General features: G+C 43.1%; 1 protein-coding gene across 1 annotated transcript in view; it reads left to right on the top strand.

Annotated features, from left to right (window-relative positions):
• The first annotated feature begins 9,370 nt into the window (after positions 1-9,370).
• The window catches only part of LOC310876603 (scavenger receptor class A member 3-like), a 29,333-nt gene continuing 26,453 nt past the window's right edge, over positions 9,371-12,250 (top strand). Inside the window, exon 1 of the mRNA XM_083790185.1 lies at positions 9,371-9,863. Within this exon, the coding sequence (XP_083646311.1) occupies positions 9,857-9,863 (7 nt within the window). The 5' untranslated portion in view covers positions 9,371-9,856. The remainder of the gene's footprint in view (positions 9,864-12,250) is intronic.

Genomic DNA, 12,250 nt, shown 5'->3' with positions numbered 1-12,250 from the left:
TCTTGTAAAAAAAAGTGAAGTCACAGTTATACAGTAAGTATTAATACTGGATAAACAATTAAACATACAAAATCTTTTGGACGTCCCAAAGTAACAGCGTTAATGTAAATCTTTGCACGTATAGGTGTGTTCTCATAATGGCAAGTGTGTACTGGCATTGTTCACGTTTCTGGTATCGTGTGTGTGTGTGTGTGTGTGTGTGTGTGCGTGTGCGCGCGCGCACAAGGAGTTTGTCTCACCACTGCCTGTCCTCTTCAGCTCCATCTCCTGCATGTGGATCTTACTGGGAGTCATCCGAATGGGCACTGGGTGGACGATGGCTGTGTCCTGAAGGACAGACGGATGAAGGTAGACCAGAGAGAGAGACACAAGGTAAGACACAGACAGACAGACAGGGTGTTGGAAACATCCAAACAAAACCGAAAGGTTGAAGTCTTTCCAAGACTTCCCGCACATGCATTCAAGACTTACTGAAACAGTGCACCAGGACACCTGTTTTGTTGGCCCCTTCAACAAGACTTCTCTCACTCACACACACACACACACACACACACACACACACACACACACACACACACACACACACACACACACACACACACACACACACACACACACACACCCACACACACACACAAGCCCTCAATTACTGTTATTCAATGCTGGTGACTCAGAACAGCATCACTTTCTAGCCCATGCATGCATTCTGTACTCTGACCTTTCAATATTATGGCATGCATTTTAGCGTTTAACCCATTCTGACCTGAGATCAGATTCATACGAGGTTTCCGCCGGACACACACTGGTCTGATGAACCCATTCTGACCTGAGATCAGATTCTAAAAATGTCAGTCGCTCTTCGATTTTTCAAAAATAGCAGACCTACAAGCTCGTATCGCGCCACTCGGTGGCGCGATATGAGCTTGTAGATCTGCTATTTTTCAATAGCTAAAGCATAACATGATGCCGACACCAAAATGGGTTAATACTATGTATACTGTATTTTCCTGATTACATCACTACTACCTAACATTAACCAACATTCATTGGAAAAGCCTTTCTCTCAAAGCACCACTTGGCTGGCCCTTAACTTGTCCCAACGACTGTGTTGGGTGGAAAGTGGAAACCGTTGTGTACAAAACTGTTACTTTTCAGGAAATGTAAAAAAAGAACCTGTGTTCCAATGGATCCAATGTAGTTATTATTTAGTCACAAGCGTGCAACAACATGAACATCTTTCAATGGTTCAATGTTCATAAAAGCCTGGCACCGTTTTGTTTGGATACATGTTTCCTTAGTCTTAGAGAACCACGATGGAAATAAGCCTTGGGGCTGTATTGTGTTTTTATCCCCTGTGTCTGCTCTGTGTGAAAGTGCTTATTTGCTATTTCCTTTTATCACCAAATAAACTCATTCATTCATTCACGCACGCTTAACCACTTTCACTTTCACTTGAAAAATATTTCAAAAATAGCAAACAGTAGCAGATCTATGTACAAGCTTACAACGGGTCACATGAGTTTGTAGATTTTAGCTATTTTGTTATAATGTAGTATTATGAAGCAGGGCATTAATTTACAAAAACATAAAAAGTTGAAATACGGAAATTAGAGGTTTCTACCCGGTGACAATGTTTTGTTCCTGCCTGGCTGGATCAGGCTGAGGCCATGGGTGGACCTGGGTTGGCCATGGGTTGACCTGGGTTGGCCATGGGTTGACCTGGCTTGGCCATGGGTGGACCTGGGTTGGCCATGGGTTGACCTAGCCTGGTTAATAAACCAGACCGAATCAGCCGTTAAAAAAATAAATTGCATCCCGCGGTCTGTGTGATATTAGTCTGGTTTATTAACCAGGCTAGGGTTGACCTTGTTGGCGTTTCTGTAACATGGAAGTGTTTTATGGGATGGGGTTGTTGGCCCCACGCCCAACCCCCAACCTGGAGGGCCAGGTGCTGCTTTTCGTCCGGCCTCTCCTCTAGAAACCTGCCCGGCATGGTTAAACCTGCTGAGGGTATGAACCCCCTCCGGTAAAGCTTTCTGAGTCACGGAGGCACGCAAGCCTCTCCACCACGACAAGGTAGCAGCAACATGGGTTGACCTGGGTTGGCCATGGGTGGACCTGGGTTGGCCATGGGTGGACCCGGGTTGGCCATGGGTGGACCTGGGTTGGCCTTGGGTGGACCATGGGTTGGCCGTGGCCTGATATAAGGCACCGATCAACATGGGTATGGCTTTGGAACCCTTAAAATAAATAGGTGATAATCAAATGGGTGTCACTCAATCAGTTAACACAATCACTGATCAAAACATATTTTGCACAATTTATGTAATAAAACATTTAAACAATATCTTCTGCCAATCTACATCCTCTGCCCCTCTACAAGTTCACAAAGCATCTAGCATTGTGAGCTTGTAGATTGGCTATTTTCGGGTAATGTAATGGGTAATGGGCTGGCTAATAGGCCTATTCCACTATGCACTAAATAAAAATGTAAAGTAAAAAAATTGCAAAAATCCCATCTTTCCTTGTTTTCACATTTGAACAATAAAGTAGCCTATGGACAGAGGTTTCCTTATTTATATGTAAGATAGGCTTTAATTGGATCTACAGCTGCTTTAACTATCCCTGTGTCCTGTGAAATAATGTAAGACCAAACTCTGGCCACTGGGTGGCAGGCAACTCATATCTTGAAATCTACTTGGTCAGACTCAAACCCTGAAGTCTAAAATGAAGTGAAACATCACATTTTAAATTTTTAATAGCATTTTTTGTGAAAGAGTAAAAGAAAGAATATTAGTGAGGGACTGGAGACTTTAAGTGATATTTATTTTAGCTGGACAGTGACAGTGGCAGTGGCTGTGACAGCAGGCTGTTTAGTTTAGTAGATTAGTACAGGTAGCACTAGCTATAGGAGTCGGACATAGGTAATTCCATCTGGGGGGAAATAAAGGATACTGTACATACTGTAATAATATATATATTCCTCTCAACCGAGTCCGGGGGATAAATTCAAGCAGGCCAACGGTTAAAATCTGCCCAATATCAGCAAGGACATTAAGGCGTATGACTCACACTCACAGTGGACCAGCTTTGTCATCAATGTCCTGCTGTACCACCACTGGTGAACACCTAGGAGGGAAGCGAGGTACAACAGCTCCCTGGTGCCCCATTGCCTCCAGTGTGCTACACAACAGGCCCATGGCTCAGAGGGGGCAGACTACTTTGGGGTCTCCAAATTCCTGAGATGACTTTGGGTCCAGTTTTATTTGCCAAACTGCAGAAAAGATGTGGAACTGTTTCTGTTCGTCCATAATTTAGGGCGTATAGGGGCCGCCCTAAATTGGGGCGGAGCTGCACCATGCAGAAAGGCCATGCGGGGCACTCACATGGCACGCTGCAGCAGTACCAAGTGGGAGCCACACTGGGACGTGTGGGGGTTGACATTCACTGTGACCAACCGTGGAACAGTATGGAGTATGGATTATTTCAGTGGTTCTCAAAGTGGGGTCAGGGGACCACCAGGGGTCCTTGTGGGGATTCCAGGGAGAGCTCTGAGGCTGGGGTCTGCCAGAAGTGGGCCTATTATTCCTGAAGCACAGGCGACGATTTGCTTCATGGGCACAAGTGTGGGTGTTTGATCTGTAACAGAAGAAAGGAGTGTGCCATGAAGTATGGATTGGGCCATGTACTGTGCTGGTCGTAAACTTTCCAATGTGTTCTATAGAGTGCAGGGCCATAATGTCTTTCTTGAATGACTACCAGTACCTACCTGTTTCATTTACTTACAGCACCATTGCTTTCACTAAAAGTGTAAATGCTGAACCTGAAGGAATGGCTTAGGGTTGACGACAGACTACAGCAACTTGCAATGGACCTAAGATTCGCTACACCACTAAGATACCCATGTACCTGTCAAAATATTAACTTAATGTCAACAAAGTCCACGATCACAACACCAGAGGGAGTTCAACAAACGGCGTTCAACCCAGATTCGGCTCAAACAAGGGGTTAATTTAATTTAGCTCCTATGCCACTAAAATGTGGAATGACCTTAACAGCTGTTAAGAAATGTGAACTCCTAGCCTCCTTCAAAAAAAAAAACTTGTACCTTGAACTGTAAAAATTATGTAATCTGCTAATACAATGTTCAATCCATCAATGAATCAATCAAACACTTTGATGTGTAAGTTCTCTGCTATTTGCCCAATGAAATAAAAGTAACACATCCACATGCACAAAACATGTGCAAGGACATGTGCGTGATGAGTGAGAAAAATAATAATTAGTTATGTTCTCTTTACATGTTCTCTTTCCTCTCTGTGTCCCCTCTGCTTTGTGGTATTTTGTTAGTTTCACATTCTAAGGATAGTACTTTATCGAATCAAGCTGCTGTTTCAAAAAGAAACAAATTGATGTCAGAAGTCACTCCAGAGACGGTATGCTTAGCTTGGAGCATCTTGCAGTGTTTATCACCATGTTGATTTACACACTATGAGCACTCAGAGCCAATGACACACACACACACACACACACACACACACACACACACACACACACACACTTGAGTAAACCTACAAAAGTACTTGCATATAATATACCTACACCAAACGTCATTATTCAGAATGGTGTAAAGGGTAGTTTAAATAATAGTTCATAATAACTATAATATGTTTCTCGTTGTTTCGTAGTATTCTGCAAAGTAAACTGCGGCTGTTAAATACGTAGTTGAGTAAGTACAATATTTACCTCTGAGATGTATAGTGAAATAGAAGGTATAAAAATCTAAAGTAAAAGTAACCCACACAAGTACAGTACTTGAGTAAATGTACTTATTGTGACTCTTAGAGTTTAATTGACACTCAAGATTTGTCAGTGTTCAGTTTATCCACCGTGCAGCTGTAGTGCATTCAGTGGGCTTATAGCCAATGAAGTACAGCCCTTTGTCTCTGCTGCCAGTATGAGTTTCCATAGGGGACCGTGGACAGCCCTTTGTCTCTGCTGCCAGTATGAGTTTCCATAGGGGACCGTGGACAGCCCTTTGTCTCTGCTGCCAGTATGAGTTTCCATAGGGGACCGTGGACAGCCCTTTGTCTCTGCTGCCAGTATGAGTTTCCATAGGGGACCGTGGACAGCCCTTTGTCTCTGCTGCCAGTATGAGTTTCCATAGGGGACCGTGGACAGCCCTTTGTCTCTGCTGCCAGTATGAGTTTCCATAGGGGACCGTGGATAGCACTGTTGTTTTCGTCGAGTAAAACGAAGACGAAAATCTTTCGTCGACTACCTTTTTTCACTGACTAAAACTAAATAAAAACGAATATATGATGACTAAAACTAAGACTGACAATTTCGTCAACAAATAAAAACTAGACTAAAATGTTAGGAAGGGACTTGTGGACAAGAGATCCAGTTTTATGCTGGGTTGCATGCTGAAAATAGCAGATATACAATCTCACAATATTGTATATCTGCTATTTTCAGGATGCAACCAAAGTGTAAAATATGTCATTACAATGACATCAAGGCCTGTCAAAACACATTTTAGTCGACTAAATCTACAGTTGATTTAGTCGACTAAAATGTATGACATTTAGTCGACTAAAACTAGACTAAACACTAGAACATTCCAGGTGACTAAAATGTGACTAAAACTAAGTGAAAACTATTCAAGAGACTAATGACTAAAACTAAAATAGAAATTTGCTGCCAAAAACAACACTGGTGGATAGCGCGCACACACACACACACACACACTCACACTCACACTCACACTCACACACGCATTGTATGCATTCCATTGGCTTTCTTCTAACAAAAGCCATGACAGCACTGGGTACCGTAATAACGATTCGTCCTACTATGACCTGCTGTGGCTGATGACCAGCATATGTACTGGCATTGTTCACGTTTCTGGTATCGTGTGTGTGTGTGTGTGTGTGTGTGTGTGTGTGTGTGTGTGTGTGTGTGTGTGTGTGTGTGTGTGTGTGTGTGTGTGTGTGTGTGTGTGTGTGTGTGTGTGTGTGTGTGTGTGTGTGTGTGTGTGTGTGCATGCATGTGCGGCGCGCATGTACTTGTACAGTATGTGTGTCTGAGCATTGGTGTATGTATGCATGCACAACGCTGATTAGGAAACTAATAGGTTCTGTATTTGGAGTGGAATGCCAGACTGTTGGTGATCAAAGATGAACGTAATTAAATGAGCTCATGGAGTCCTTTACTTCCTCTGCCTCTGCAAGTCACTAATGAATGTCCTTTGTTCTTTTTAGTGTGCATTCAGCCCCCAGTGTGACTGCAAAAATAGATCCACACAGGATGCATTCCTTTCACCTAGGTGCCCAACAATTATTCTACGGGCGACTGTGGCTCAGGAGGTAGAGCAGGTCGTCCAATGATCCATGGGTCGGCGGTTCGAATCCCAGCTCCTCCTGTCTACATGTGTAATGTCTTGCCCAAGTGTCCTTGGGCAAGACATTGAACCCCAAATTGCTCCCGATGTGCTGGTTGGTACCTTGCAAGTTGCATGGCTTCCGCCGCAATCGGTGTATGAATGTGCGTGTGAATGGGTTGTAATGCACTATGTAAAGCGCCTTGGATAAAGGCGCTATATAAATGCACCATTTACCATTTATGTACCATTTATTCTGCAGTTGGATGGTACTTCCATTTTGCTGCTGTCTGGCAGAAACCTCATATATTTCAACTTTTTACTGTACGTTGAGGTGTGTGTGTGTGTGTGTGTGTGTGTGTGTGTGTGTGTGTGTGTGTGTGTGTGTGTGTGTGTGTGTGTGTTGCAACTTGCAACTGAATAAGAACTACATTGGATCCATTGGAACATGCGGATATGGTTTCCACCCGACGATTTACTGAAATAGTGTAGGAATAAGAAATGGCATCAGCACTATGTCATCTGCCAGTTAATTATGTTGGATGTATGTAGATAAGCTGAAAGATAACTTTTGGATAAAATTCCCTCAGTAGTAAAACCAGGTTTTGTCCATAACAAAATATTGTGTTTTGAGAGCAATTTCTTACATTTTTCCTCATGAATATATTTGCCTTCCATTAGTGACAGATGTATGTTCGCCTGATCCCATTCTGCTTTTCTGGGACATGCATTTAAAAAGTAATGATACTGTAGCTTTGATGCAGTATACATGGCTAATTGGGAACTGAACATGTTTGCACTGATTACTACAGTATCCACATTTAAAAATCACTTGAATACCTTTAATTTAAACGACATACGTGGTCGGTTAAGTGCACCCGTGGCTTCCGTGTGCAGTTAGGGTTTGACGTAGGATTAGTAGTGTCGGACTGTTAGGACATCGGATCAAAGGTATGCACCCTTAAGTTTAAACGATAGATGTTGTGATTGTGAAATGAATCAATATCGAGCGACTGCATGGCCTATTTCTCACCTAAAATGATATGAGGAACTGTTATTGTTGAACTGTACAGATGGTTGTACTTTTGATGTCGTTGAGGGGGTACTGTCAGCAGTGAAAACTAAGTACTGTAAATGGTACCAAAAACGTAGTCTCATGTAGCCAGATGATCAGAAGTCTCTGTCTGATGACATCTAATTTCAATGTGTAGTATGGGATGAAACTGAATGGAAGGAATTTGGAAATATAAAAAGTCTTTAGGTCGGTCCATGTTGGAACAGTATCAGTATTGGTTTTCAAAGCAATAGGAGTAAGTTTGTTCTAGCCTCTACACTGAATTTAGACACAGAGCAAATGTTAAGCTTGTGGACCTGATATTTTCGGGGCCACAAGTCAACACTGTCCTAGTGTCCTATATGGAGCATAAATTAGACATTAGTTGCGTTACTTTCATGCCCGCGCACACACACCGCACGTCCACTTCTATCGGTGAGTTCTTAGGTGACTGAATAGCCCTATAGCCTGGATTGCAGGCACAGTAGTACAGTATATGTGGTGGTACAGTAGTGGCAACTGTAACCGTTCCTCTTGATTCTCCTCTCCTGGTTGTCCTTTTCTTCTCCAGCATGTGGCTACTGGCTACCATCACAGCTGACAGCTGACGCCAGGTGTTATCCTCCATGCACGCACGCACGCACGCACAGCCTCATTACAATAGTTTTTGCATGGCCTCGTCACGGCTCAACTAACGAAAAGGGAAGTCTTCTGGTGTTGTATTACTTCTTGATGATTACACTCATTTCTCTTCCATGTCATGGCATCTTATTGAAGGCCAGAAAGGAAACGGGGAGCTGAAAATGCACCACTAGTCAGCCAGCAGCATGACAAATAGCTGCTTAAGGTGTGTGTGTGTGTGTGTGTGTGTGTGTGTGTGTGTGTGTGTGTGTGTGTGTGTGTGTGTGTTGCAGCCACTATAAAGTACTGTACATTGCCAGACATTACCGTCTGATCAGAGGAGTACAAGACAGGACAACAAGAATGTATAAACACAGCACTGTAAAAATAGACTGGTTTGATCACAATGACACACATGTCGATTCACTACAAGATATTCCAAATACCCCAGATATTGTGTTCATCAATGAAATTAGAAAAACTGTCACTATATTTGAAATAGGCTGCCCATTTGATTTGTATATGGACACTTGTTTTACATCCAAACTTATGAAATATCAGCTTTTGGTGGAACGTATTATGGCCTTGGGATATAACTGTCAACTTATTGTCCTTGTATTTGGAAGTCTGGGCGATGTTCATAAACTTGTGCTCAGGGGTCTGTCTGTGTGTGTGTGTGTGTGTGTGTGTGTGTGTGTGTGTGTGTGTTAGAAATTGGTCCTCAACATTACAGGGAGCAGGCATACATATATTTTTCCTGGGCTAGATAAGGATTAGCCTTGACATGTGCGTGCACCCGCGTGCCTTGTGTGTATTCATGTGTGTGCATTCATGTGTGTGTGTGTGCATGTGAGCTTGCATGCATGAGTATTAATAGTCTTCTTCAAGTGTGTGTGTGTGTGTGTGTGTGTGTGTGTGTGTGTGTGTGTGTGTGTGTGTGTGTGTGTGTAGAAACTATTTTCCCGTCTTGCTAGCCAAGGCCACATTTTCTCAAGGTGCCCAGTCTGCCATGTTCAAACATTTGTGAGCAATTAGCCTCAGCCACAAAGCCCACTTTCTACAAAACATGTCACCCCTCCCTCTCTCCCCTCCTAACTCACTTTCCCTCCCTCCTTTTCTCCTTCCACTCCCCCTTGTCTTCTGTTACTCTATCTTCATTTCTTTGTCTTTGCATCTTTCTATCACTGCCTCCCTCCCTCTTCCCTTCTCTCTCTCTCTCTCTCTCTCTCTCTCTCTCTCGCCCCGCCTTCAGCCATGTTTCCCCAAGCAGCACATGGTTTCACTCTGGTGTCCACAGTTGCTTTGGGCTCTGGAGTGGAGGATGTTGGAGGGAACGCTGAGAGGAATTCAGAGAAGCTTCAGCAAGAAAAGTCTTTCAGCTTGTCAACATTCAGATGCATCACGTCCTGCACTGGCAACTAATGAGTCTAGCAGTGGCTCACTACAGAGAACATAGAGTGAACGTTTTAAATTTGGAACATCTTAACACGCAGAACACAGTTTAGGAGCATCCTTCAATTATAGAGAAGTGACAAAGAAACTTTCGGAAGTGTCACTAGTGGACAGCCTTTTATTGAATATTATTCTTGGTAAAACAAGGGGACTGTAGGACTAAAGAGTTCTCCAGTCCATTGCAGGACAAATGGTCAACAGAGTTGTATGAATGAGTTTGTACCAACAAAAGTGTCACTGGTGAGTGAAGACATCCTGGGCACTTTCATCATTATCTCCATCATCTGCTGTTGCCTGCACATAGAAAAGGTGTTTACCAACTGAAAGGACTTTTTGGAACAAGAACCATGAAAGGTAAAGGGAGAGAGTCTTTATTCCCATTCCCATGCCTGAATTTCTTTGTCTTCCACTGAACAGGTTTAACCACTTAAACACTTGGTAAACTTGACCCGAGTTGGCTCTCCTTGGTCCGCTCTGTTTTCCTCTGCACTCTTCTTCACCGGAAATAGCCGATCTATAAGCTCTCACCTCGTTGCCCGGTGTTGTGAGCTTGTAGATCGGCTATCTTTTGGCAAATGTTACCCCCCAAAAATTGGATTGGGTTTAAGTGTTCAAATGCATGCAAACATGCATGTACAGTACAATTGAGTTGGTGTTGTGGTTTCCACATACACAGTGCAGTGACGAACTTAGATTAAGATACTCTAAGTCTGCAATGCAATGCTGTACCCCCTAATGTAAATAAAACACTGCATGCATATACATTTGCAAAGTCAAACACTACGTACAGAAAATGTTGTGTAAAGAGCAGTATTGCAATATTTTCACTTGATACAGTTCTATTGCTGTATAGGTTTGTACATGCCATGCTACGGAAAGTCTCAAGGTGATTTGAGAATTTTGGAATAAATAGAGCTACGTTGTGTAAAAGAAATGTGTAGGAGAATAGAATTATATTGTGTAATAATATGTAGGAGAAGTGACTGGAGCAGGGTCTATGTTTATGTATAGAAGATGGCTGTGTGTGTGTTTCACAGGTGATGCTAGTGATACTGCACTCATTTGAGTACAGCTTTGAAACTGGTTGCTTCCTTGCAATTCAAATAACATTCCTTTCCTATAGACAGAGCTACTAGACCTTGGCTATGATGATGCATGCAGCTGTGTGACATGGCCATGTATGTACAGTATATTGTCATGTAGTGGGAGACATGTAGTCAGTTACTGTACGTTTTCAGGGTACCTGGACACAAAATGTGCAGACATCTCATTTTTCTACAACCCGGCAGTCTGGCTCTTGAGAAAATGCAGCTTGTTGATGTTGGATGGAAGACTTTTGACAAGTCAGCTTGGAAGTGTGTGTGCGCACGTATCATATATGTACTGTAGCCACACATTTGCTTACTTGCCACTTAAAAGCGTGCACACGTATGCATGTGCAGTCTGTGGATGTGTGTGCTTGCGTGTGTGTGTGAGAGAGAGAGAGAGAGAGAGAGAGACCGACAATAAGAGGAGTAATTATACTTCATCGTATGATGGAGTCTCATACCAATAAAAAGCAGATCTACAAGCTCACAATGTGTCGTGCTGCCGCTGAGACGCATTGTGAGCTTGTAGATTGGCTATTTCTGATGGAGAGTTGATGGAAAAAGGTAGCCTCCATGTTTTTTAAGTGGGAATCAGAGAGCGAGGCGGAAGCGAGGTGGAGGACTATTCACACGTGGTTCTGAGGCTATGGAATGTGTTATGAAGTGTTGACGTATTTACAATGCAGCAGCATTGGCTCAGCCTCTCAACATCCCACATGGCATATACTGTAGTACACACAACTTCAAAACAAGTACACAGTAAACTGTTTTACAAAGTATTGAATTAAAACGAGGTTAATTTTTACATTCTCAGAGTTAAATCAACACTCCAGATTTTGCTGTGTGTGTAAGTGAAGCTCACAATTTATAGCCAGGCTTCAGACTGTGACTATAGTTTTTGGACCAAAAAGGAATACTGTTAACCACATGAGCCTTTACTGCATACGTTTTCACTTGAAAGCTGCCATATAGCTTGAGGGCGGACATCTGGTCATCAGAAGGTGTCCATGAGCAAGACACTTATTCCACACTTAGTGCTCTTTATGACCATCTGAGCAGCCATCAGCTGGAAGCTTATTCATGCCTGTGGAACATTGCGGACTTATAAAGACATTCCCAAAATGATGACGCCTGTGTGAAAGTGGTTAATACAGTACATTCAATCCACATTTGTTGGGACAAAGCATAGTTAGTCGCTTTTCCTTGTCTTTTAGTCAGTAGCTGCTGACTGTGTTGTGCATAAAAAAGGGCGGGTGGGAGGAGTGCACGTGAAAGCGAAATGCATGGATGTAAGATTTCGTCTCCGTCGCGTGGAAGCCTCATATGTCCAAAACTTAATTTTCAGTATTCAAATTCAGAAATAGTAAAAGTAGCAGATCTACATGCTCACGAGTCGCTTCACGCAGCGTCTCGAGCTGCTATTTTTGTGTGGCGATGTAGTATGATCAAGTACGGCATTCATTTACAGAAAACCGCGAAAGGTTTAAATACGGAGACAAGAGGTTTCTGCCCCACAGTAAGGCAACGATGATATGCGAGTCACGCAGGACATGCAAGCCTGCTGGCGCACACACAATAAAACTGTACGGTGGGTGAGTCTTTCACTATATACACACGCTACCTGACCGCACAGTCCTGCTGGGCTCCTGATGT

Source organism: Protomyctophum parallelum (genome assembly GCF_964188405.1).
Source record: "Protomyctophum parallelum genome assembly, chromosome: 19".
Lineage (NCBI taxonomy): Eukaryota > Metazoa > Chordata > Actinopteri > Myctophiformes > Myctophidae > Protomyctophum > Protomyctophum parallelum.
The sequence above is the reverse complement of the archived record's forward strand: the minus strand, read 5'-3'. Positions and strand labels throughout refer to the sequence as shown.